We start from the raw sequence: 27,579 nt of genomic DNA on the forward strand, positions 1-27,579 counted from the left end.
AGCCCGCTGAAGCTGATGGAAAGACTCCCAATGAGTTCTGGATCTGGTCCTTGATGACTTGTAACTGAGCTCCCTGTAGAAGAAAGAACCTATCTGCAGCAGCCGAAAATGTAAAATAGTCTTGAGGTAAGTGCTGGCCTAAACAATGCTGAGACTTTGTTATTATTATTATTATTTATTATTATTGAAAGGGCCATTTTCACAGCAGCTAAGGCCAGCTACAAGTGATGACTCACTTGCACCACTGATCTACACAAATAGCATGTGCTAAGATTACCATCTGGTATAACAATCTACATCACAAGGCTCCACATTTCCTGTTACCCAGGGTAAGTAAATTTCAAGCGTGAGGGAAAATTTTAGCAAGTACTGTACCTTTGCAGAGAGAATAATGTGTCTTACACAGAGGGGGGGAAAGAAAGGGAAATTATGAGGTAAATGTTATTCCCCTCCTTCTGCCCCCTCACCGCATAAGAAGAAAAACATATTAAGTTTGCAGTTCTCATTTCTATCGTATTTAAAAAGTCAAATCTATGTAATGAATACCTGCCTGGAGGGATTCCAACAGGATGCTGACAGGCTTTCTGGACACTGTTTGAAATGGATGATGAACATTTCATTCTCCCTTTTTTAACAGTGGGATCGTATCATATACAACAATGATATAAGGAGCTTTAGACCCTGAAAAAATGTAATTATGTTCTACTCTCGCTCACGAGGCTAGACGATGCCTCTCAGGCACAGCCTGCCCCCAGGGTGCTGAGGAGCCCCTCTGTAGCTGGGCCATCCTTTAAATGGGTGCAGCGTCTGCTCCTTGCACCACCCAAACACCTTGCACATCCTCAGTCTGACTCTGTATGTACATATCGGACAGCAGCTCTAGATGTGGGTGATAGACAGAGAGTTCTAAGTACATAGGTGTAGCTATAGATGATACAGATAGGACATAATTCAGCATACCTCCATTCTCTTTAATAGCTCTGCGCTGATTAATAGTAGCAGAGGACCTGGGCCTATCTAGATCTGTGTCGCCAATATTACACACATCCAAGTAAACCGGTGCAGCTATAGATATAAAAGGCATTGTTTATAATTAAAGCCAACATGCAGGGCACTTTTGGGGTCACCCTGAATTCTGGCAAAGTGTGTCAATGTCCCACAAAACTGTCCTTTTGTTTCCTTCTGTGATACATTCCCCACTACCTCCCCTTTTGGGGTACAGAATCAGGGGCCACCAGTGGGTGGAGAGCTTTGAGTAGGCAGCTTTATGGGCTGCCTAGAAGTTACACCATTAAACCTCTCCCCACTGTCACTAAGGAACACTTCTGCATGTTAGGGCCAGCACTTGCCACCTCTAACAGGGGCACCCGTCGTATCTGGCCAGCTTCTTTCAGCTAAAAGACAGGAACCAGCTCCTCACCTAATCAAACCAGTGTTTTCTACTGGAACAGTGCTTTGACATTTGGCAGGAGCTGGAGAGAAGACCTGGATTTGTGAAGAGAAGCAGAGAAAAGCCTCCCAGACAAAAGAGAGGTAAATTATAAAAAAGAACAAGTTACTGAGTGCCAGACAAGGGACTCGTTGGTCTCAGGAGGTCAATGACATATTCCACTGTGTTGCAACAAGGGAGATAGCACAGCTCAATATAGACAAGCCTCTGCTGAGACCATAGAGGCTTCATCCTCCATTCACACCTTACCCAGGATCTGATGTTAAAAGAGAACTGTTGTTTGTTGGTCTAAGGGCTTCCATGGCTGCTTCTGAAGTCTGGTGTGCATGATGGAAACATCAGAATGAGGCCAGCAGCTGTGAGAAAGCAGCATTTCATCACAATCAGAGGTCTCTCATCTTAGCGCATTCTTCCGCGCTGTCCTTGGTATCTGAAACTGCACTTCGTCCTAGAGTGCTAGTTGCCTAGATGCTCCTCCTTCAAATTCCTCCTCCTCCAAACTCATTTCTGCATGCAGTCCCAAACCATTAGCCCGCCTCAGCAAAAATGCTGGCACCCAGCCATGTTGTAAAGAGAGAAAATGAATGTATATAGGCAGATCCGCAGTTGGTGTAAATTGTCATAGCTCCATTGAAGTTTCAATACTCCAAGGCGATTTCATTCCTGAAGTCAGTGGACAGTTTGCACCAGCCGACATCTGCCCATTCCCAAGTTAGAAACTTGCTCTTGGTTTCCTCATGCAGTTTATTCTGTCCATCTATTTTGAAGTGAAAACTTCTTAAGGCGAGGAGCCTATCTTCCTCTGTGCTTTGTATAGTGCCAAGTACTTTGTCAATGCTTAGCAAATAATAAATAACTAATAGCCTCTGTGTGCCTCATGGGCTGATATTTAGAAGGTCATGGAATTGAAATCCTGTCTAACCTACTTGCTGACCACTTTAATCAACTCTGTTGTAGAGTGCGTCTAACAATGTTAAGATCAGTCTGAAAATGTTATATATACATACACAGAGACAAACACAGCTGCTCTGTAACACTGGGGAGAGATTTCTCTCACTACCTACTACCTCACTACTCTCACTTCCCAGCTACTCAGGCCAGATGCTAGGTGCAAGATGTGGGCCTTAAAGAAAATAGTAAATCGGTGAGTGAATGTGGAAAAAGAATAGGCTAGTTCACTGATGGGCAACCTGCAGCCCATGGGCAGCACACAGCCCGTCAGGGTAATCCACTGGCGGGCCGCAAGACAGTTTGTTTACATTGACCATCCGCAGGCACGGCCGCCCTCAGCTCCCAGCGGCTGCAGTTCACCGTTCCCGGCCACTGGAAGCTGTGGGCGGCTATGCCTGCGGATAGTCAATGTAAACAAACTGTCTTGCAGCCTGTCAGTGGATTACCTTGATGGGCCGCAGGTTGCCCACCACTGGGCTAGATTGTAGAGGGCCAAACTATTTCCACCCTCTGAGTTAAGACAATTTTTAAGAAGATTTAAATGGGCTAGACCCAAGTACAGTAATCCCAGGAGGCAGCAAGATATGCAGAACGTTACACAGTTTTCCTGTGATATTTATAAGCTACTAACTTTATGCTGAAATACGAGAACAAGAGTATTGACCCAGAAGTTAACGTGGCCTGAGGCTAAGCCAAGGTCATTCTTATTTCTTGTGCTGCCTCAGTAAGGCCTAAATCAGCATTCATTTGGGGGATGATGCAAATCAAGAGTTATTCCTTTGACATCACTGGAGTTACACTGGTTTAACTGGTGGAGAAGCAGGCCCAAATCCTAGTCCACAAAACATTTTGACATATCTTGTCCATTTTGAAAGTTCTTTACTTTTTGAGCTTTTGCTTTAAGTCACCGATACCCAAACTTTTATTTTTCAAGCATAACTTTAAAGGATGAGGCATTGGATGTGACAGCTTCCAAGAAGTTCATATTGTGTTTACCTATAGGGATACTACCAATGTTAGGCCCAGATTTTGATCTTCTTTTGTCTTATATCTTTGTAACAGCCACATAATTCATTGTATGTGTTTCTTATTTCATAACAGTTTCCCTGCTGATTTTTCCTAAATTCTCCTCAGAACACAAGAACCATCTGAATGCCAGGAGCCCAGCACTTCTTAGCAGCCCTACAATAACAACACACCCTGCCTGAGCTCAACGCTTGTAAGTCACTCTACGACAAACCTGCCATTGTGCAGAGCCCAAGAACCCATGAGCAACCTGATGACAAACCACCAGTGATAGAATGAAAAAACCCCCACTGAGTTAAACAAAATTCAGTTTCAAACTTCTAAGCAATTATTTTATATTTAAAAACCAGGGTGTGGGGGGGAAGGGAATGTTCTGAAATTCTGTACATAAGTTCTGAAATATAATATTTCCCTGGCACATTTTTTATTATTTCTCAGCAAAATAAATAAATAAAATGAAATATACAACCGCCCCCAACTGTCTCACCATCTTCCAGGCTATGGCAAGACAAAGTATGACCAGACTCTCAGCACTGCTCCCAACTTCTATATATCACCAGTACATCAAGCACTTTTTTATTGTATATGTTCATGTAATATTTCAGTCAAGAGCCTTTGGGGTGGAGGGGGCAAAGATCGTGTTCTTGTTTATTTTTGCTAAGCTATCTTTCTGACTTGATTCATCCAGGTTTAGGGCCACGAAATTATTACTGTAGGGTCTGATCCTGTACCATGGGAGTTCACAGGAGTCTTACCACTCCCATTAGTAGGAGCATACCCATGGACCAAGATTTTCAAAGGTGACCAGTGATTTTGGGTGCCTCAGTTTTGGGAATTAAGTTTCTGCCATTTCAAAGGCACCTGATTTTCAGAAAATGTCAATCTTCTCCCCCCGAAAAATCAGGCTTTTTGAAAGTGTTTCAAGTTGGGTGCCCCAGAATCATGCATCAGTTTTGGAAATGTGAGCTTTAGGTCTTCAGGTCTTGCTAGACACTCTGACAGGTATGCTGGGAACCTCTAGATATTGAGCTGGTAAAAAGCAGCATCACCAACACAGCTTTAGCCTTTAAAATGCTTGTATAGACTGAATAAATATGCTACTGCTATCAATGTCATTTTGAATGAGAAAGAGCAGGAGATTTTTCACATACAAATATACATTCTTAGATGGGAAAAATGTTAAAGCTCTCAAGTTGGCTTGTGAATAACCAGAATTATCCACAAATGCACTCAACTAAAAAACAAACGAAGGAACAGAATCCTACAATTCTGCCAGTTATCTTATTCCTTTATGGTCACCAGTCCTATCTGTGATTCCAGACCCCTCTGTTTTCCGAGGTTTCTTGAAAAACACATCAGTCGCGATATGAAATCTTTGATTCCCACAGAGAATTACAATTCAGAATGATGCTCCATGCTAGTAATTTTTTTCCTGGCCTTCCACATATGGCAATATTTATCTTCAAAGTTTTCCTCTTTGGCTCGTAGGCTGGTTTGTAAACCAGATGATCTTGTGTGGCCTAATTGTAAAATGATTTGTTGTGTGATTCAGTAGCATTGTTTATTTGTACAGTGGTTTGATGGAATTTGTAAACTGCATAATATTGTTTTACAGTGTTTTCTGTTATGAAGGAGTCACATTTTGCTCTAGTATTTACAGAGGCAATTATAATTAGATGTAGTTCTCAAGATATTTTGATCTCTTTTCTCTTCCTATATAAGATAGTGAGATTAAAGCAGAAAAGTTCTCATTTAAGCAGGGCACTGACACTGAGTTTGAAGACTGAGTGACAATAATACACCAGGTTTTATATTACAAAAATATTTATTATCAGACAAATAAGGTGTAAAGTTGAATGGTAGAAATTTGATGAGTGTTCAGCATTGCTAACAGTCTCCATGTTTTACTATGTTTTGGAATAGAATTTTAGCTCCCCTTTCCACAAATATCTTTTGTATTATGACTTCAGAGATGTGTTATTTGCCATTCAGGGCAATGGTGGCTTTGTTCTATTTGTCCATTGAATATTGTTTCGTTATGAGTATAGCTGCCAGGCCTATGAAATGTTCTAAGGGCTTTCTGACCTTCCCGCTTAGTTTCTGTCGTTAAAGACGCCTTCAGGAGTCTGTTTGGTGTTCTAATGGGCAGATTTCTGAAGGGGTGTCATGAATGTAAATCCAGCAGAAATTTTGAAAAACTTGGATTCCAAAGCCTTGCTCAGGAGATTTGGTAATGGGCCTTTCACTTCTAGGCCACTAATTTGAATCCAATCCACTCCACTCAAAGTCATTGGATCTTATGGCTGTTTGCTGGTCTGTGTGAAGAAGTGGTGGTCTCAGTCCAATTCCTTGTGGACAAACGTCCACATCAAACACAAAATTCCCATCATTACAATTGGTAAGCTTGTGGACAATCGCAGCATATCAGCCATCAATTGAATAGACATAAGGTCTGGGTTACCCTCTTAGCCTTTGAAGTGTTTCTCCCTGACGAGGGTTCAGCCACATTGACAAAGTGTTGCATATGGGAGCTGGCTCTGCTGCTGACCAAATGGTATGATTTCACTGGATAAAAGAGTGACATCTGTTTCCAGGACTGTTGGCTTTTTTGCTTTCACCCTCACTTCATTTTTCATATGAAAAAGGTAAAGCACTGTTAGCCACTGGACCCCACCAGCAGTATGTGGGATCCAGGGAATTCTCCACTGAAGATTAGTGTTGATCACAGAGCACAGTGTCCCCTTTGAAATGTTATCCTTCTTGTGTATTCCTTTGCTGTGAAGTGTTTGTGGCGAGAGAAGGGTAGTGATAAAGGGCCAGATTAAGTGTACAGATGGGGAATTGCCACTGTGTGTGATACATGAACCTCCAGTGTCTGATGAGTGTATTATAACATAATTGGGTACAAGCAGTAGAATCACTGTCTCCCAGATTCATTCACTAATGATTCCAGCAGGAAATACAGATGTACTAGTGATTCATACAGAAAGGCTGCTAAAGAGTTTGGCTGACCTTTCATTTTTATTTAGACATTAGCTGTTCTTTATCTCAGTGTACAAGCAGGTACTGTGAGAGATTATCTCTGGCAGAGTTTCAAAGGGATATATCAAGACGAAGAGACAGGAGTGCATTGTAACAGAGGAGAGTAACCCAAATTCATACTGTAGTTTTACCCAGACTATGCAATTAAGTTATTTCTCAACAACTCTCTGCCAGGTTATCCTAGCAGAAACAGGTCTTGTCATCCTTTACTGCCTTGACAAAAATATTTCTTGTTCTACATTTCTCTACAAATATGTTGTTTTAAAACATGGCATTTTTTTTCCTTGGCAATCTTTATAATAAGAAAAGGAGTACTTGTGGCACCTTAGAGACTAACCAATTTATTTGAGCATAGGCTATTACCAGCAGGAGAGTGAGTTTATGGGGGGCGGGGGGGCGCGGAGGGTGAGAAAACCTGGATTTGTGCTGGAAATGGCCCAACTTGATGATCACTTTAGATAAGCTATTACCAGCAGGAGAGTGGGGTGGGAGGAGGTATTGTTTCATTGTCTCTGTGTGTATATAATGTCTTCTGCAGTTTCCACAGTATGCATCCGATGAAGTGAGCTGTAGCTCACGAAAGCTCATGCTCAGATAAATTGGTTAGTCTCTAAGGTGCCACAAGTACTCCTTTTCTTTTTGCGAATACAGACTAACACGGCTGTTACTCTGAAACCAATCTTTATAATGAAACTCATTTCATTAACAACAATCTGCCCGATTTGGGATTCAAGAGACCTTGATTCTATTCCTAACTCTGCCACTCACCTACTGTGTGGAAGCGACTCTTCTCTGTGTCTCAGTTACCCCATCTGTAAAAGGGGGGAAGTAATGACCTTTGCAAAGCACTTTCAGAGCTAGAGATGAGAAAATGCTCCATAAGAGCTACTTATTGTTATTAGGAGCGGTCAGAGAGATGGGCCCAAGCCACAGAGTTTGGGTCCAGAGTTAGATCCAAACTTTCCTAAAGTTCAAGGTATGTTCGATTCTGAGGTTTTGATCTGGTGCAGGAGTGTTGTAAAACACTGGGCTTTATTTCCTGGCCTCACTCACGTGACATGGGTCAGATTTAAAGTGCTTGCTCCTGTCACCGGCAGAAGCCAATGTCCACTGTTCTTTTTTTTTTTAAAATCACATGCAGATAAAACAGTAACACATCCCAATCCCCACAAACTAATACAGCCAGTGACTAAAACATGCCAATAGAGAAGTCTAGGATGCAGGTCAGGGTAGATGCCCAGGACCCTCCTGACGGATGAGAGGATTCTGCTTCCTGGTGTGGCTCAGCGAGTGGCAATGATTATCTCTGAGCCCCAAGAGCTTCTGATAACATGGCAGCTTCTCGGAGCTATGCACACAAATGAAATGCACTAAGGAAATCAATGTCACTCCACTCCCACAAAGCTTACCAACTAAAACCCATTGTTAAGGAAAAGGTGATCATCTCCATGCGAGAGCGGAGTCCGAGCCAGAACGTTTCCCGAGAGTTCGGGGTGCTCCCATCTGGAGTCTGAGTTTGCCCACTAAGGAGTTATGGATCAACTGCTAAATTCACTTCCCCAACGTTTGAGTCTGGGGGAGTCCCCACCCCACATGGCGGCAGCAGCAGTGCGGTAAAGAGGCTGGCCCTACCCCCTGAGCCTTATTTGGTTTAGGGGGGAAGATAGAAGGAAGGAGCTGGCCTCTGCGCATCCCAGAGCCCTGATCAGTTGCCAGCCCATCTGCTGTTGGGTGATGGGGATGCCACTGCAGAGGAGGAGCTCAGCCTTGCACAAGAGAGCACAGGTCACTGGCCACCTGATCGGCTCTGGGCCTGATGCTGCTGAAAAGGGGCTTGCAGGGCAGGGCTGGGAGGAGACTGCATATTATGGCTTGCAGGCAGGGGGATACGCGGCTGCTGTGACAGTCTGAGCTCTTGGCAGAGCTAAGCCCAGAGAACAGCCTACACCAGGCCCACCCCAGTAGGTCTGGCTGCCTAAGAACAAATGGAGCCCATAGGTCAGGGTAATTAGGAGAAAGTACTATAATCTGGCCTGACACTGAAGGAGCCCTAGGGTGACTATATTTCCCAAAGAGAAAGCAGGACACCACGTGGGACTAACCCAAACCTTCCTCCCACCCCTGCGCAAGGTTGGTCTAAGCCACTCGCCCAAGCCCACCACCACCACCTACCACGCAGGGCTGGAGTCGCTACTCACCCGAGCCCTGCCTCCCCCCTGCACGGGGCTGGCATCGCTGCTCCCCTCCCCCCCGCCATGTTCCGCCACACCCCACTTTTTGACAAAAATGGGCATTTGTCCCGTTTGCTCTTGCCAACTAATCAAGATGGCAAGAGCAAATGGGACAAGTGCCTACTTTGGCCAAAAAAGTCAGGACGGCCGGGGCAGGGCTTAAAAAAGAGACCGTCCCAGCCAAAACAGGACGTATGGTCATATTAAGCCCAGACAGGATGAGCGCAGTTAGCTGGCAGCCAACACAGCTGCAGGGGTAATGCAGTGCAGCCAGCAGGGATGGGGTGATCGCAGGCAAGGGAAGCCTGTGTGTGAATGGGGAGCCAAAGACAATGGCATCACAACCAGTTCAGCCAATCGGGCTGAGATATCCAGCTCCCAGGAGGAAGCTCTGACCAGCATGTGGACTAAAAGGATAGGCCCCTGAACATGATGTGGAGACCAGGACCTGGCCTCTGTATACTTGTGCCAAATGCAAGTGTAACCCATTCATCAGTGTGTGTTACAAGTCTCCCTCTGTGCCCAGTCTGCAGAGGATATGAATCTGCTACAGCACCACATAGAGAGCCCTGGCTGACCTGCTGAAGCTGTAGTAACTCATGCTTTTAGGTCTGATGGTCCACAGGCCAATTCCCAGCGTGTTTGTCAAGCTGGCAGTACCATATAACCATTATCTGCTACCCCAAAGAGAAGGAGGTGCTCCTAATCTGGGGCTAAAAGAGGCTGGAAGAGCAATTTAGTTGCTGGCGAAGCTCCTTTGTTACCTGTCTGGGATTTTGTGCTTAGTATATAGTGTATAATTGCTGTGGTTAATTAACCACATGTGAGTCTTGTTAATTGTTCCTTTTAATTACCCTCGGATTCTGTCCATGCACTAAGTGGCTGATAAAGATGTTGGAATATATCTATGATTGCAGTTATTGCTAGGTAAATTCCTAGCTGCTGAAAGGTTTCTCTATGCCAAGACAAAGGAGTAGGAATTTAGGAATAGTAGGAACCAGTTACAAGTTTGATAAATACTATAACAAAGACCAAAGCAAAAACAAATGCAATTTACTTGTGTCTCTGTTCATCTTACAGGCTTTATGTTCACACAATCCATCCTGTATCTACATACTCCTTGCACACATTCAGTGCTCTTGATTTATGTGCACCTGTCTCCTCATACGTGAATTGGCTTTAGTTCAGACCAGACATCTGCAATGATTAATCTCGTACATTGCACATATAGTAGTTTGGGTTTGTTAAAAAATGCTCATTTATTATATTTTGAAAACTTATTTAACTTTTCTCACCAAACTGAGGGAAGCACCATATTTTATAACATATCTGTACACAGATACACAGATTTAAGAAGATTTGGGAGCTGAGTTACAGCTCCCAAATCTTCTTAAATTGATCCAGACCACCTCTAAGATAGCAGGTTACACACTGCAAATGGAATGCATCACTGGACCGTGAACTGCTGCATATTTTGTACTTCATATTTACATTTTTCCAAATGGGTGGGGGGGTGGCGGGAGCCATTGTCTTCCAGATAAAGACACTTTCTGCTTTTGCTGGATGAGATAAATCTGTATATCCTTGGACTCTCTGCTGAGATTGCCAACAAGTTTACACCAGGCCACCAATTCATGTCACACAGGTTGCATCAGCTGGCAATGACATCGTCAGATCAGTACCATACTGCTGGAATTTTAGTCACTAGGTGACACAGAGTTCCCTGGGGGCCATCATGATTTGTAGAGATACAGTCCTGTAACTACTATTTTAGCAAATGGCAATTCAGATAATTAGATCCCTAAGTGAGATTTGGAGCTGGAGTGCAAGCATTAAGAACTCATGGCACTATGGCGAAAGAGTCTAGGGGCTAAATTCACTCTAGTCACTCACTTAAGTGAGTGCGTAGGCCTTGGGTGAGTGTGAACCCTCTGAACAGGGGAAAATTTCACCCTGCTAATGTAAGTGGGTTCAACTAAAGTCTATGGAGCTGTCCTTGCATACTCCAGTAGTGAATTTGGCCCAAAAAACACTCGTTATAGATCAGCCTCAGAACCAAATTCCCCCAACTTTGGTAAGGTGTGGATCCAGATTTGAACATTATAGCTCAGCTCTAGGTCCCTGACCTCAGAATCTGAAAAAATTTGGACCCTCATCTGAACTTTCTGGCCTGCACCCACCTCCAATTAGCTGCATGAAAATAGTATATAAGAACTATCTTCTGAATCCCACAGTGTGTTTCAAAACATAAAAAGCACATAAAGTCCTATTTGCCACTTGCATGTAGTTCCCTTTCTTATGACTAAACAATCCATCCAACTCACACCTAAAAAGTTTTATTGGGCTCAGCCTATAGCACGTGCAAACATTACAGAAACCCAGTGATCACTGACCCCTTCCCCACTCCTGCCAACATTTTGGTTTGGATTAAAACAACAAAAAAGGCAATGTTAGTTTCTTGGACCACCACAATATGTTTTAAGAAGGCTTTATGCCCATGGGGCTCAGTATTAGATTCCAACAGGTTACTTCATTAAACGAGCATATCAAATTTGATTGGGAATTCTCATCAGCTTTCTGTTCCGTTTAATTTTATTTTTATACAGATGAAGAAATTACTGTTACACCCATACCCACTGACAAGCCAACTACATTACTTCACATCTACTTTATAACCACATATAATTACATAACCTCTTGGTTTATTTTCTCCCAGAACTCATGGCTCCTCATAGAATCTATTCTGTCTGATCTAAGAGGCAGATTTTGGCCTAAAAACTGGTTTTCAAGACAGTTACATGGTTTGGAGTTTTATTCCTATATTGAATATTCTATGTTTATTAACCACATTTTGATTCAAGCACTGTAGCACGAGTGTCTCTGATCAAGTCTGGGTAAGCTGTACTAGTAAAGGGAAAAGACAAGCCCAACACACAGAAATATTCTGCACAAATAGTCTACCTTTAATTATGCATAGCTGTTTGATTACATCTCTTTATGATGGGGCAGTTCTCATTTTTCAACCCCACATCATAAAATCTTTTCTCAGGACATTCTGTTCTATTTTGTTTCTTTCTAATTATACCCACCATAATTATTTTTCTAACTAAAAATCCCCATCAACCCTTCCCCATGAAACATTCTTCACTTGTAGAAATAGAGAAACCAGGACTTCAAAGTGTTTTGACAAACAGGTGCTCTGTAAGAATGTGTAAGGATTACTTTTGGTAAGAATGTGATTGGAAAGTCCTATCATTGGCACTTTTACATCAAAAGCAGCATCTTTCAGCAGACCTTCATATAAATGGAAATTAAAGGCCTAATAATTTTACATTACTGCAGTTTTATGCCAGTGTAACACCACTGAAATTAATGAAGATCAACCAGTGTAAAACTAGACTAACCCTGGTGAACTGGGCCCTAAGATTATTTTAATGTTCATTCCAAACCTAATTGTTTAAGAAGATATTGACAGTCCTCGGGGTCCTTTTGTTATTATTAGCAAAATATGCTAAATAACCAGGTACAAACAGATGGGTCTTTTCTTTAGCACCAAGGCATGCATAGTATTTCTTGGATAGCCTCTTAACTCCCACTGAAATCAACAGGACTTGCACTTGCTTTGCACTCCTTGCGATCAGCTTCTATGTTTGAAAACATTTTTTAATATACAGTATTAATAAATTCATCTTAAAACATTGTGGTCTAGCCCTGTGACCATCCCTCATTTGAGTTACGTTTACTCATGTGACTAAGACTACTGATGGTCCAGGGAGTAAAAGTTGTGGTATTGGGCCCCTTGATTCTTAATTGCTCAGATGACGTGACTGTAAACTGCAGAATGGGGTGGGAAAGACTCTTCTCATAACAAACTGTAGAATCAAATTACTTGTCGAGAGAAATAGAACCATGTAACTATTTCTCTGCTATGAACAAACCACTATAAACACAGTGGTTTGCAAGTAGAGTATAACACACACACTTAGCCAACACATGACAGAACAAAGAGCAGGCAGGATTGTGACCTCTTATGAGACTGTGTGGGAAAACTGCACAAGACAAGAGCTCATAGTGACTATGTAGCTCATCAATGTCAATACTGTACAATTTCAATGAGTTCTATCTCAAGGTCTGAGCTGGGCGAGAGCCTTTGTTATGTGGATCAAGAACTGGACTCAGATCACCCACTCACTTCACCTAGCACAACTGAACAGACAGAAGTCAAAATTACTTTGTCACCACCAGGTTGACCTGGTCTGGATTCAAACCCCAGATCTAGCAGCGAAAGCCCGCCACGCAATTGGTAAGAGACTGAAGGCAGTCTCTGTAGAGAGGTTCTAGACTGATTATGCGTGGTGCAGATCAGGGTCTGGCACCAGCGATGAGGAGGTGTAACAGAGGTTTACAATACCACTGCCTATGTTGTAACTATGAATACAGAAGACTTTACTCTCCAGGACTGTCAATCCAGAACACTTTTTGCTGGCACTATATTCACCTGGAACAATTTTCTGTCAATCAATATGCCTGTATTTATCCTGCAATGAAAGGGAAAAAAGCACTGCATGGATTATGTAATCTTTGCACTAAAACAGAGCAAAGAAGTGATCCATCCATACAGAGAACAGTTTTTGTTAGATTCAGGCCCCAGAATACAATCTGAAGAGCAAGTATGCAAAAATTACTTCCCACATTAGGCTGAGACATATAGTACTGAACTGAGAGATTTCTTATGTCAGAAGAAGACTGCCATACGAATGCGACATAAGCATATAATTGAAATAATTTATTTACCACTAGAGCACCACAAAAACAGACATACACTGTGTTAAAATACAAGGTAATGGGTCATCAAAATACAACACAGCTGTTCTTATGTTCCTTCTTTTTTTTTTTTAAACCATGCTGTCCATACAACTGTATTGCGGCTAAACACACAAAAAATGCTGTCCTAACCCAACCAGCCAAGTGCTGAGATGTGTTCCTCAGCCCCACCCCTTCCCTTTGAGTCTGATCCTGTGAGGTACTGAGTATCTCCTGCCCAGTGCTGAGTATCCTTAATTCCTCACTATCTTCACTGCAAGCTGAGAAGATCAGCATCTCACAGAGGGGCCCCATAGTATGCGCCTCTGTGCCTCTTTATTTCCACTTACACCTCTTTCTAAGGCTTTACGCTGAACTTAAATGGTGCCAGGGCCTCCCTCTCCACAGGGGTGAGTTTCACCCCAAAGGAGCTCTATCTGCCCTTTGTAGATCAGGCCCAATATCCTTATTCACTAACGGGAACTATATGTCTAAAAATAAACCAAAAAAGAAAAGATTTAGGAGCTGTAAAATAGAACATTTCAAATACTATCAGTGCATTTCTGAGGAAAAGATACAAAACAAAACTTCATCCAGTTTGGGGGAAATGACCTAATGCAATTATAAGGCCTTATTCTCAGATTTTTTAAAACATACCCACCTCCCTGGCCCAAACTGTTGCCTGCATCCAGCACATAGTGAGTGTAGTTGTACACTAATAGCATCTCAGATCCTGCTATTTCAAATCATCAAGCTTCAATACCAGGTTTTTGCCACATTTCAATTGATAATGGCAAGTTGGGTTTTTTTAAAATTGTCCAACCCTTGTCCCCTCCTCCCCACCCATAGAATTCAGATATTGAAGCTAATAAAACAGATCAGGGCTAAATGCTGCAAACGCCAGCAGTCACGGTGCTTTCTACCTCAAAGAGTTTTGTTTATTTCCACGGGTCTCTTCGGGATAGTAAACATGGCTCCTGCAAGTGTTTGTAGGATTGGACCCTTCATTTGTTAATTTCAATTTGCTAAATAAATAATAAATAATAATAAGAGAAGAACCACACACACATACAAACCCTCATATACCTCCTCTGCACTGAGACAATGGGCAGGGTCAGATTATTCACAGGGCTACATTTTGATCTCAGCAATGAGCGCAGGCTCCCAGTGAAGTTAATGGGAACTGTCTGTGCAAATCAAAGGAGCAGAATCCAGACCTTGAGCCTGATTCTCCACTATATTACTTCAGTTTTACAGCCGTGTTGCTCCGCTAAAGTCAATGGAGTTACGCTATCCTAAATTCAAGTTAATACAGTGGAGGATCAGGCCCCTAATGTTTTGTTTTAAAGCTTCAGGGGTAAAATCTCAGCCCCATTTCAGTCAATGGCAAAACTCCCATCAACTTAAATGGAGCCAGGATCTCACCCTAGGTCCTGCTCCTGTATTGTATTTGAGGGAATGTGCCCTTTACATCCAGTTGTCATATTTCCTTGCACAGTCTTCAAGCTTTGCCATTCAGAACAATTTATAATGTAAAATCAATTGAACTGTTCCTTTTCATGTTTTTACACCTCTTCGTTCTAGGTTAGGGATCTGTTGCTATTCATTTATTTTTAAACAACGTGTACGATGTAGATCTTTTTTTACTCTCTCTAGAGTACTCTGCAGATTGTTAGGGCCCAAAGGAGTTTCATAGGAGACTTATGTTCCTTTTTTTTAGAAAGAGGAAAAAGAAAAGGTGTTATCTGAAGAAAAAAAAAAAAGATTAAACAAAGACACAGAGCCCGATCCTCCAAATCCTTCCACATGCCAACACTCTCACTAGGCCTCATCTGCTGCCACAGAAGTCAGTGGCAAAACTTCTGCTGACCTCTGTGGGAGAAGGATCACTCCGATAGACTAACTGCAGGTGAAAAATCATTGCTGTGACAAAGGCCAACACAAGGCCTCTAAACTGATTAAGTCCCACTCAAGCCTTGTTTTTAGGGCTTCAGTGATGCATGTGCTTTGTCTTGGCCCTCTGCACAGTAGTGAATTTCACTGTGTGTAAGGGTTTGTAGGGCTGGGCCCTAGCCTCATATCACTTAGGCTGTAAAATCTTTTCTTGAAAATCTTGCTCCTTTATCCATCCGTCTGACTGTCGTTAGCCGAGAAAATGAAACAGAACTGGGTTTAAAACGCTGAGTCGCGTTGCGATTCACTGCTACAAACGTGGATGAACTAGGATGTGGGGGAGGGGAGGAGGAGACCATTTTAATCCATCCTTTTTGTAAAACAAAAAACAAATGGAGTCAGGTAGCTTATGTCATAATGATGAACAATATACAAAGCACATGTATAGCAAATTATTATAAAACATGTATTTGTAGTGCAAGTCAAAATATAGGGACTCTACTCATACTGGCCAGCTAGAGGGAAACACATGACTGAGTGATCAAAAAGAGCCCCAAATTCAAATTCAAACTCATGAGAGTTGACAGTATTACAAAATACAAAAATATGGTGAAAATTTACACATTACACATAAAGTACTTAATTTTTTTAATAGTTTACAATAGAGATCTACAGATATGTTTCCAATTAAGCTGGCTTTTACTACCCACCTATTGTAATACTATAGGTATGGTTACATATACCAAAAGAACAAAACATCCCATAGCATAGCTATACAGCAACATATTAAGGTCTGAAGATTAGACCAGTACATGTTAAATATTTCACTGGTTTACTAAACTGACATTTTAATCATTTACAGTAAAAAAAAAAATCTTATAGACTTGTCTTTGAGACTGAAACAGAGCGTCCTTTATTAGTAAGTTTTTCAGTATTTAAAACAAGGGTTTGAGACTTTAAAAGAAGCCTCCCTAGGCTGCTGGCATGTAAAACAAGGCATTTTTAAGGCAGATTTTCTCAATAATGTAATAACTGACTTCTGTTTTAATTGAACTAAACTAACCATTATTTTCAGGATCGTTTGAGCTTGAGTTCCCCTAAGCATTCAACATATTTCTGGCAGTTTATTTGGTCTCCACTTTGTCCACATTTGTTTCTTTTTTTCCAATGGCGAAGAAATGTTCATGTGATAGTTTTTACATACAAATAAATAATGCACTGTTAACACTAAAACTAAAAAGAATGGGTAGGATGTCTATCGCATAACAATACAGAGAGATCAAGTAAGGCATGGGACAGATACAGCAACTCCACTTAATGGGATTTTCCTGTTTTTTCCTTTCACATAGTAACACTAACACATTCTTCCAGTGTTTATTTTTTAAAAGGTGTGGTTCTTTTTGTTTTTGTTGTTGTTTTTGGTTTTTGTTTGCTTCTTGTCTATCTCACTAACTGAGTAGGTGAAGTGTAGGATAAAGGCCTTCAATGTTTTGTTTCAGATGCGAGTTTTAAAAAAACAAAACACACAAACTTTCAAACAGTTCGGACTAGTACCGCTTTTCTTCTTCTTCTTTTTAGGTTTTTTTTTTTTATTATTTTTGTATTTTTTAACACTGATGAACTTAGATTTTCTTTTTTCTTTCTTAATCTCTTTTTCTTTCTTCCTTGGTTATTTTTACATATTTGTTTATTGCTGTTTCAGGGATATCTTTTAGCTGCATTTGCAAGATTTTACGATCATGTTGGAAAGTTGTTCAATTTTGGGTGTTTTGCCAATGTAGTACAGGATGGTGAGGGGTTCTAAATCCTGGGACACGCAGCACGGAGAGGCAGATGCTTCTGGATTTATGGTGTTATACAAACTGAGTACCTGGAAGAAGAAAGAAAAAAACTGGGATGAAAACATTTATCATTGTGTCCACAAATCAATGCCTATCTCCATCTCTAGCATCACTTGCTCCTATAGAGTTTGAGCCAAAGTCCAGTGAAGTCAGTGGAAAGGCTCCCATTGACTTCTATACTCTTTGGATTAGGCCTATAGCCCTGGTCACACTTTACACTTTAACAATACATCTCATCCCATTTGTCTTCCTTGCCAAATACAACTTCATGCCTTCTACATCACTCACCCTGTGCCTATCATCAATAGATGCCAATATACAGCAAGACAGCCTTTCCTGCTACAACAGACTTCTAAAAACCTGTTCCATAGCACTTTCCATCTAGAAATACCATTCCAAACTCTGTTCAGTTTTGTACTGTGTTGTGCCAGCTTGTAAACCGTCAGGGGTATGTATGGCTTCTGGCACAGATAATTCACTGTACAACACTGTGTGTGACTGCAGGCTTCACAAATTATAACGGATAACACATTTGGTGCTGATGCTCAGCATTCTTTTGCTTTGAGGATCTCTTATACCCTTGAGGTGCTGTCCCGTTTATTTAGATTGTTAGCTTCTTGGGACAGAGGCCTTGTCCTCTTACTTGGCTGCAAAACACTAGGCAATAAAATGATATAAGTAAATCATAATGTGTGTGCAAAACTTCCATTAATGGTAAATAAGCTTAGTCAGAGTTGAACGGAAAGGTTTTTTATCTGCCAAGAACTGAGCTGAGTTCACGCTCTACAATGTTTTAAAGTGACAGTGATACACAGTAATCAATTGCTGGAGGAGAAAGGCACAACACTAAACTTAGGTCTTGGCAGGTGAGTAAGAGAGGAAATTCTTTTAAAACTATTTTATTTGCACATACATTGACCTGATTTGTGCACAGATATGGGGGCTTGAGGGCACAATGGACTTATGGGTATTTTTCTAAGGCGACTTCCTTGGAAATTCAGCCCTTTAAATCCAGATGTATTAGATGTACATTACATTCTGTTAATGGGGTAGGCACAGAAAGAGCCATATTTATGCTTTCAGATTTTAGTTGACTGTTAACTGATGTTGGTTTTGCAAGTGCATCAAAGGGAGAAGTGAACCCTTCATTGAGTTAGGCATTGCTTGGTTTTTCTCCCATGCTGCTATGTCCATTATTGCTGCTATGGATTAACTGTGACTTTGATCGCAAAACTCTTGCCTGGAACCAACTACGGCCAAGTTAGCCGCTTTCATGCCATAGGAGATGCACATGCAGAACGGTTTTCTCTAAGGGAAGTATGTAGGTTACCCACTGATGATACACAGGTATTTCCGAGGATGCCATTAATGTGTTAGTTAAACACTAAGTGACCTTTCCCCAGAGCTTCAGCACAGGGTTCGCAGCTGAGACAGAAGTCCCGTTCAGTACAGCAACACTAACTACTTTATTAAGCAACCTCTACCTTGTTGGATAACTGTCCAAACCACATATTTGTGACCATGACAGTTATTCTTCCTTAAAAAACAAGTGCTGCTCCAAACTTTGCATACTACTGCTGTGTATCAGGGGGAATTTAGACTCCTCTCTTGCATCTGAGCCTGCTGACACCACTGGACTACACTGATGCAGCCAGCCAGCCACACATATGCAGTGCATTGTTTATATTCAACATCAACACAGGCCTGGACTATAAGATTTTCGCATACTAGAGAAAACAAGATTACAGTTCAGTGTACTGAAATCCAATTGCTTGCTAGTGCTAATCTCATATTTTAAAGAAGGCTTGAGGAATGGGAGCCATCATTCTTGGTTTGAATCCAGCTGCAGATTCCATGGCAGAATGCTGAAGAGTCACTCATCCGGAGACAAGTTTAACTTTTCACATTTACTGAATCTTAACAGTAGACCAAAAGCTAGGGAATAAATCACATCTATTCAGTTTTTAGGAAACTTGTGAAAGGCGGCAGATCAACAGTGGTAACCAAATCCCTCCAGTTATCCAAACAATAGCTAAGGTCCAACCAGCGGCAGCGAATGCTTCCCCATGCGGATACCATGCTTCTGCAACTTTGTAGGTGGAAGAAAGGGAATCCTTAGTGGGAGCTCCATTTTCTCAGGTAGTCTAGCAAAACTAGAACAGGTTAACCTCCCGAGACAGCAAGGCAAGGCCCAGCTTGTCAGCTGGGCCAGTGGTGAAACTCAGGCACTCTCTCCTTGATGTTTATAACATGTGTGATGTATCCGTATGTCACAGTGATGGGCTCATTATTAAGATGAAATTCATTCCCATGCAGAGGGCCAGCAAAAGGTCACATAAGTCCCACTTAATCTCTAAATGGAGGCCTTGCACTGGTCCCCTCTACAGGGCTGAATTTCACCCTAAGAAAATCATTAAAATAATACATGTTTTGCACTATGAAAGCTTTTGGCATTTGGGGGCAAGGATGATATAATTCAACCCAAGGTTTTTACATAGACGTTCTAATACAAGTCACATGAATCAAAGTTCTCAAAAGCTAGGACTTACTCTGCTGTGCTGAGTATCTGAGCTCCATAAATATGGACAGGCTCCTGCACAAAAATTAGCATGATACCCTTTAGGTTCATGAATCCATTTCCAGCCAAGATCCCTCTTGAAGTCAATATAAAGTTGACGCAGGCAACAATTATCCTGCACATTTCTGGAAATAAAAATACAGACAAATGCATTGGTCAGAACCACAATGTGTGTGTATGTGTGTGTGGGGGGGGGTGGGGGGTGAATCCATTTAATTGCTTTCTGCATAATGCTTTACAGGTGAGCTCAACCCTGATTCTCATAGTAATTCACACTGTAAGATTCCATACAGTGCCCAAGCAATGATTTCAATTCCAAGTACTAAGGACCAAATCCCCGGTCTCACTGACGTTAGACCCATAGATGCCTCACTCCTGATGTTAAGATACAGTTTGACAGGTTATCCCATGTACAGGGGAAGCACTAATCAGTCACTAGTCTACCAATGTTGAAGCAGAGGCATATATTTGAGAAACTAATCTACAGTTGTCTCCTGTGTGGAAACAACAGTGCCTGGGAGACTTAAGATTTTGTGGCTCTGCAATGGGGTAACGTGCAGGGCGACTGACCAACCCCTATGGAATTATGTGACTCAGCTGTAATTCTTTAAACCATGGCATACTGGCAGAAGCTACACTCCTGGGATTCAAGAAGAAAAAGAAACAATTACTTAGAAACCAATAGTAGTTCAGAGTATACTGGAATGCAATGCGTAGCCACAATTATTTTCGCTCACATATACAACTGTTTGCCAGATTTAAGATTAGGAAGGACTGTTTCCCCCAGGTCGTACAGGTACAGACTCTGCCAGGGTGAACTTCCTCTGAGGAGGTTAGCGTCCTCACATGAACTATTTCCCGTGAATACATGACTGGTGTGGTTGGGGACTAGTACTGGTGGATCTTGATTTCCTGATTTCTAAAGGTCATGAGCGCTCTCAACTCTCATTAACTTCTATGCGAATTGCAGGTGATCACCTCCTGTTAGGTTCAGATCCCATATGAACATGTCGGTTTTACTACAGACTGACCTAACTTGTCTGAGAGTTCTGTGTTAACACTCAGTAAAAAGAAATTTATAAGATCATGTTAGAAACAACCCAAGTTACACCTTTAGGCATGTAGGAGTAAATATAAGTAAACTGACTTTATATATACACTTACCTAAAACAATAGGCAGCATCTAAAGCACGCTTCTTCCGCCGACTGGGCTGTTGCGACTCAAGTCTGTAGGAGGGTAATAACATTAGCAGAAGATGTGGGGTCTTCCCACTGTATTTTTTCCTACTGGACCTGAAAGCTTTCCCATCACCACTGGAATATATGTAGGAGTCATCAATACCTTCAAAAAATACATTTTGGTGATAAACATTGTGTTGCTTTTTCTTCACAAATTATATAAACCATCTCTTTAAAAAAAATCTCTCTCTTAGAAAACCGGTGGTGAGGACATCAGCTGTGTGTGTCATGGGGGCAGGGAATCACAACCTGAGATCTCTGCATTAAGGTATATATAGCATCATATACCCTCATGTTTGACATATTGGCCTTCCCCCAATTTTAGTCTATCTAAATGGCTTTTTGAAGGCAATTAATAGATCTATCAAAATTAATGATGAAATAGACTTATTGGATCACCTACCCATGTGGGAAAGTCCAGTTTCTAGTCTACTAGTCTACGCTAGTTTTAAATGACCCGCATGATGATGCTTTTGCCACTTTGTGTGAGAGACCAATTCAATGGAATCTCACTTTTTTCAGATTTATAGCTTTTAAGGCCAGAAGGCATCATTAGATCATCTCTTGACATTTCACCTACACTTTTCTTTGCTTAATTTCATTCCATTATTCCTATTTTACCCCATTATGCCATCTGAGCAATTCCTCTTCCTTCTTCATATCTACATCTTTCAAATGCTTGTACACTCTTCTCCAATCTTCCATATTACTAACCAGTACATATTATTTTGTCCTGCTAATCTTTCTTCATAAATCAATCCTTCCAGCCCCTTAATCTGGTACATACATGGCAGTGGGGACTTTAAAATAATTTTACTGGAACTAGAGATCACTGATATTGGGATTAATTAAATTTTTTTGGAAGTCATTGACAATGATCTTAGATCACTACTAGTCTTATTCAGTAGGACAAAGGACTTCAACAGATACAACATTGTAGGTCATGTAAACAAATTTGGCACATACTGTATAGTTCTTCCCCAAATGATCTATGCTACAGTTAAGAGTTAATGCATATTGAAATGTTACAGCAGAGATATAACCAAGTGAAAACACCCAGGTGCCATTAGCATCCCCCAAAGATTTGGGAGTCCATTTGCAGGTACTCACTAACAGCGGGGCCTGATATGGTTTTACATCAGCCGCAAAACAATTACCCTTTCAGAAATGGTATCTTGTGATCGGCCAAACAGTGTCTGGCACCAGGACATTCTTCATGTTACGTGAATGGCTCTTCTGCCCTCCAAATTCAAGATGACATTACTCATTTGTTTGGGGAAATGGAAAGCAAAACACCTGACTACTGCCTTGTCTATACTAGAGAAATTTACCATGTTAAGAACTGCTTAGTCCCTCTTGCACACTTGTAAAACACATCCTGTTCACAGACAAAAGTGCTGCAAACAGTTTGCATGTGCTCTAAACACTGTCTGGATTAGACCTGCCTACACCAGCGCTAATCAATGGTTTAGTCTGCACTATTGTGGCCCTGCACCATTTTAGTGCCAGTGTGGACAGCAATAAAATAGTTCAGACTGAAACAGTTCAGTCAATATTGTGTCAGATCAGTTACGTGCACCAGTGCACTGATGACTTCAAAATCTCCCAGAATCAACTGTTTTGGGAGCTGTGCCTTGAATTGTGAGATAGATACTGATAGGGCATTGAAGCTAAACTGGTTTGGAACAGGCTAGCGTGGATGCACTGAACCATTTGTGCTTATGGCAGTGCAATGTCCTTGATTCAGTTGTGAAACAGTTACATTTTATAGTGTTGACAGGGTTTTACCCATGTGTCCTCAATCATCCCATTCCTCCCCACCCCCCAACAAAGAGTCACAGCTCTCTAGTTCATCATCCTCAGGCCCCCAAATCAGTTGTATTTTATATTTTAAAGAGACCATACAAAGTTCGTTATTTCTATCTTTTAATCAGCAAACATCACTGCCCTTTGTACACCCCTACCTCCCGCCCCCCCGTTTTTTGTTGTTGTTTTGTTACCTGCAAATCTTGCTTCTAGCTCTTCACTTTTATTTGGGATAATATAATTATTTGAAGGCACGAAGGTGCAGCATGGACAATGTAAACTTATCTTAAATCCAAAGTTCCTCTCTGCAAAACATGAAAGTGGGGGGATCATTTTTACATTTGCAGTGACCCTGAAATAATTCAGGTAATGGAGGAGGAGTTGGGGTGGGAAGGCAAGAGAGAAGAGCACTACTCATCACCTTTGTGATGGAGCCATTCGTGTACAGCTTCAGTGACATCAAAAGACAGCCATTCCCCTTCAGCTCTTGTTTTAACTACCTTGCTATCAATGTAGCGCTGTCCTGGTGAAGGTAGTTCTTTGGATTTAACAACCTGAAAGAAACAGTGAACAAGTCAAGACTGTCTGTAGATTACAGTTTTTCAGACTTATCAAAATGGACACTCTGTAAGAGCTTATAATAACAGAGTGGTATGCTAATAAATAACGTTACAGAAATCTACACATACACACGGTAGATAGACATTCAGGCATTTTGATACAAAAATGTATACTAAGCCGTGGTGCAGGATAAGGCTCGATCAATGGGAGACTTGCTGTTGACTTCAGAGAGCACAAGATCAGGGACTAAGTCATCTGCATATTGTGGTAAAAGTGACATGAAAGATACTGGCAAATGAAGTCTTTTCCATCTATTATTCTGTTCCAGAACCAGTAGTGCATATGGTCCACCACCAGTTACTCTATAGTTCTGTATAGTCATAGGGACACTGGAGTTGCCAAGTTGCAGTTCATAACTATCCCTAGTGCAATATATCTTACCTCTAATATACCTGATGCTTCAAAAAGGGGTGAGGAATCCCCATATTTGCACCTAGACTTACAAAGTATTTTCCTGGGTAGACATAGAGTAACCACTTAAGTAATCAGCTTATATCCTGAAACAAAAGCACTGTCTTCCATGTAGTTCTCCAGGGGAAATCTGGAGAAATGACAGCAACAAAATGCTGCCCTGAACTACAATGCTGCAGAAGTGGTGGAGCAATGGGAATAAACTCCAACATTCAAGTTCGTGAGGCTAGTCCAACATTAGCCATAATACACATGTTGGGTAAATTAACACATGCACACCACAGGCTAAAAGAAAGCCTGTTTGTGCTTTGTACATTGATGATACTGTTATATTGTTTAAGAACAGTTCATCTGAACATAAGTATTACCTTGTTAGAGCTACTAATGTCTACTCTGACTCAGGGTTACTGGCCACATGAATGCTCATTGTATTACAGACATCTGCAAGAAGATGTAGCTTACTCAGCTGTTTGTAGAGGATACAGCAAAATAAAGCAGTGTAAATCCTAGTTGAATATAGCCTTTTATTCTATTTATTTTGTATTATTTAGGATGGTTTTTTTAACCCAAATTTTCATTCCAACTTAGTTTGTATTTTATGCCAACAGGTTTATCACAATCTAGTACTGAGCACACACTTCATTAGCAAAACCCTATTTCTACCTCTATAAGATATTGCAGCACCTTTCCAGATTCTCAAGTGCAACAAATTCTTCCCCTTATTTCCAAACAACTAAGCAATCACCGCACTGCATGCGATCACAGATTCCTTCCATATCTAGGAAGGAAAACTTGGACTTATGGCGTCTGTGAACTGCCCAGTTCCCCGCCATTACTACACTGATGCTTTTCTTTTTTTTTTTATTCAGGAAGCTGGAACGTCATGCCATGTTAAGTACATTTTAATCAAGACCTAATGATAACATCAGTTTGCACCCATTGGTATGCCAGTTCATGGATTTTTTCCCAACAGTCTGAATCCATCTCTAAAATGAATGATATAGACAGACATATTCACTTTTCCATCCTGTGTTCTCAACCCAAGTCAGCACTTTGTTGGTACATAATCAGCAAATGAGATGGTAAAATTCACCTGAAAATATCATGGACAACAGGAACGAAAATAGGCCATGTGATTGAAATAGGTTTTTCATCATGAAACAAAGGGAATTAGTCTAGTCTCAGATACTGCCCCAGATGCAGTATTTCTCCACTGACTTCATTGGAACCTCTGCATGCCACGGATCAGAGAATTGTATTTGGATCTCTCCTCTCAGAAAGCAGCCCTGGCACTGAATTTGTTTCTTGACAAGAACAACAGAATGTTAAGTTCTTACTCCAAGCAAGGAGCCTTTCTTCCTCCCACAGACTCCTACTGCAGGACTGGGAAAGAAGGGGTACACAAGATGCTATTGGTCCAATCCTACAAGCTGCTGAGTCCCACCTGAGGAAGGGTGAACTCCTTCAGTGGGCACTGCGGGCATTCGGCACCTCTCAGAACTGAAGCCTATTTTTTCACAATGCATTCTTCAAACTAAGCGTTCACAAAACTCCACAGCAAGCAAATGAAGGCATCAAAAAGGTTCCCGTTCCTCAACTGTGCCTGAGGGGGCTGAGGGAATCAGTATTTACAGCTGCGAAAATCCAATGGCAGCACAGATATAACTTTGGGTTCCCTTGGAATTATATTGGGTCACTTCAAGTGTTCCTAAGAAGACAACACAGCGGTCATGCTGCATGGATGGATGGTTCTCAGGAGAGAGCTGAAGAGGACCCAGCACTTCTGCTTATCTCCGCCCTTCTGTGCAGTCACACCTCACAGCAGGTTTGACTCTTCATATCATCATATGTCTCTAAAGTGCAAAACGTGCAAAAAGCCATTTGCTAATGCAAGTAGATTTGATATGGTTGGCCTGAGACAAGTTAAGAATCTTCAGGTGGGCCCTGAGAGAGTAGAGGGGACTGGCCAAGGGAGGGAACCAGTCCCCAAAGAGCATGTCTTCCTACCCCCTTTCTTCCCCTCTCCCCCATGACAGCCTGCTGGCAAGTGGAACATTATCTGTATTCACCAGGCATGAGAGACAGAGCGTATTTCACTCACCCTGCACATACGGTAGTGCATTGAAAGCCAGTCTTGCTCTCAGAACTGAAAGTATTATGAGAAATGTGTAGAAACAGTAGAATGGGAATAATTCAGTGTGAAGGTTACGTGACCATCATTACATTATTGGATCGGGACACTTATCTCCTCCTTCCGTTCACAGCAACTGCAGGAAGAGCAGAAAGCTATGGCACCTCAGGCCGGGTTATTAATTCGCAAGCTAAGCAGTGCTCAGCTAACCTATGTTATCAGTATCGCTAGTTAAGCAGTCAGACTTGAGCAGTACTTGGATGGGAGGCCTCCAAGCACTATGGGTGCTGCTTTAAGTGATATTGGTGAATCAGCAGGAGTGTTTCTGTCTTCCCTCTAGGTTGAATCAGCACCCCCATATGGTGTTAGGAAGATATGTATGTATCACCTGAATGCTGGTGATCAAGAAAGACCCCATGACAATTTTTTCCCCAAGGGGTAAGGGCACACTAGTCCCACTGTGCCAGCCAAATACCAGTATGGATCGTTACAATCTACTGACCAAAATTCCTCCTGCACTTTCAGTCAGATAAAGTATTCTTCACTTCCTTTCCTACACTGCAGCATAGTATTGTTGTGCACTCTGAAGCAGCCACCCAATAGGAGACAAAGTGACTCCTCTTTCTAGATAGTGCTTGGGAATCCTTACAGGAAAAAGTTGTTCTATAAAGGAACAGAGATTATAACACTCCACATCCTCTCTCCTATCTTACCCTGTTGTCCTTCTCTCATACTTTTTGCTGTACACTTTATTTCTAGTCATACCCCACAATGGCAACAACCTCTCCACTTCCCGTACACTAGGACCTGCCATCTCTATCACATGCTCTTTAAAGCCCATTCCTTTTGGGAAGCTTTTCTTTCTATGCTGCTCTCCCTTCTGACAATGTCTCAGCACCTTCTCTGACCTGAAATATTGTCTTGTGACTTTCGTTCGCATGAGTTAGACCGGGGTGGGCAAACTTTTTGGCCTGAGGGCCTCATCTGGGTGGGGAAATTGCTTGCAGGGCTGGGGCACGGGGTTAGGGGGCAGGGGCAGAGTGCAGGAGGGGGTGCGGTGTGCAGGAAGGGGCTCAGGGCAAAGGGTTGAGGCAGAGGAGGGCATGAGGGGGCTCACGGAAGGGGGTTAGGGTGCAGGAGGTGTGTGGAGTGCAGGACGGGGCTCAGGTCAGGGTGCAGAAGGGGTGTGGGGTTCAGGAGGGGGCTCGGTCAGGGGGTTGGGGTGCAGGAGGGGTGCGGGATGCGGCAAGGGGCTCAGGGCAAGGAGTTGGGGGGTGGGGGTGCAGGAGGGGTTCAGGCTCCGGCCCGGCACCGCTTACCTAGAGTGGCTCCGGGGCGGCAGCGGCAAGCACCGGGGCCAGGACAGGATCCCTGCCTGCCTGCCTTGGCCCCGCCACTCCGTGAAGCAGCTGGCACCACATCCCTGCACGGCCCCTGGGAGTGGGGGGGAGTGCAAAGGGCTCCACGTGTTTCCCTCGCCTGTGGGTACCCTCCCGCAAAGCTCCCATTGGCCACGGTAACCCGTTCCTGGCCAATGGGAGCTTTGGGAGACGTAC

General features: G+C 42.2%; 1 protein-coding gene across 1 annotated transcript in view; it reads right to left on the bottom strand.

The window, feature by feature from the left end:
• Positions 1-13,465: 13,465 nt before the first annotated feature.
• TGFB2 (transforming growth factor beta 2) overlaps positions 13,466-27,579 on the bottom strand; it is a 73,352-nt gene continuing 59,238 nt past the window's right edge. The window contains exons 3-7 of the mRNA XM_037895711.2: positions 23,282-23,414; positions 23,055-23,165; positions 20,980-21,157; positions 19,787-19,940; positions 13,466-17,266 (exon numbers count right to left, since the gene is read on the bottom strand). Of these exons, the coding sequence (XP_037751639.1) occupies positions 17,108-17,266; positions 19,787-19,940; positions 20,980-21,157; positions 23,055-23,165; positions 23,282-23,414 (735 nt within the window). The 3' untranslated portion in view covers positions 13,466-17,107. The remainder of the gene's footprint in view (positions 17,267-19,786; positions 19,941-20,979; positions 21,158-23,054; positions 23,166-23,281; positions 23,415-27,579) is intronic.

This window comes from Chelonia mydas, chromosome 3 (assembly GCF_015237465.2).
Source record: "Chelonia mydas isolate rCheMyd1 chromosome 3, rCheMyd1.pri.v2, whole genome shotgun sequence".
Classification (NCBI taxonomy): Eukaryota; Metazoa; Chordata; order Testudines; family Cheloniidae; genus Chelonia; species Chelonia mydas.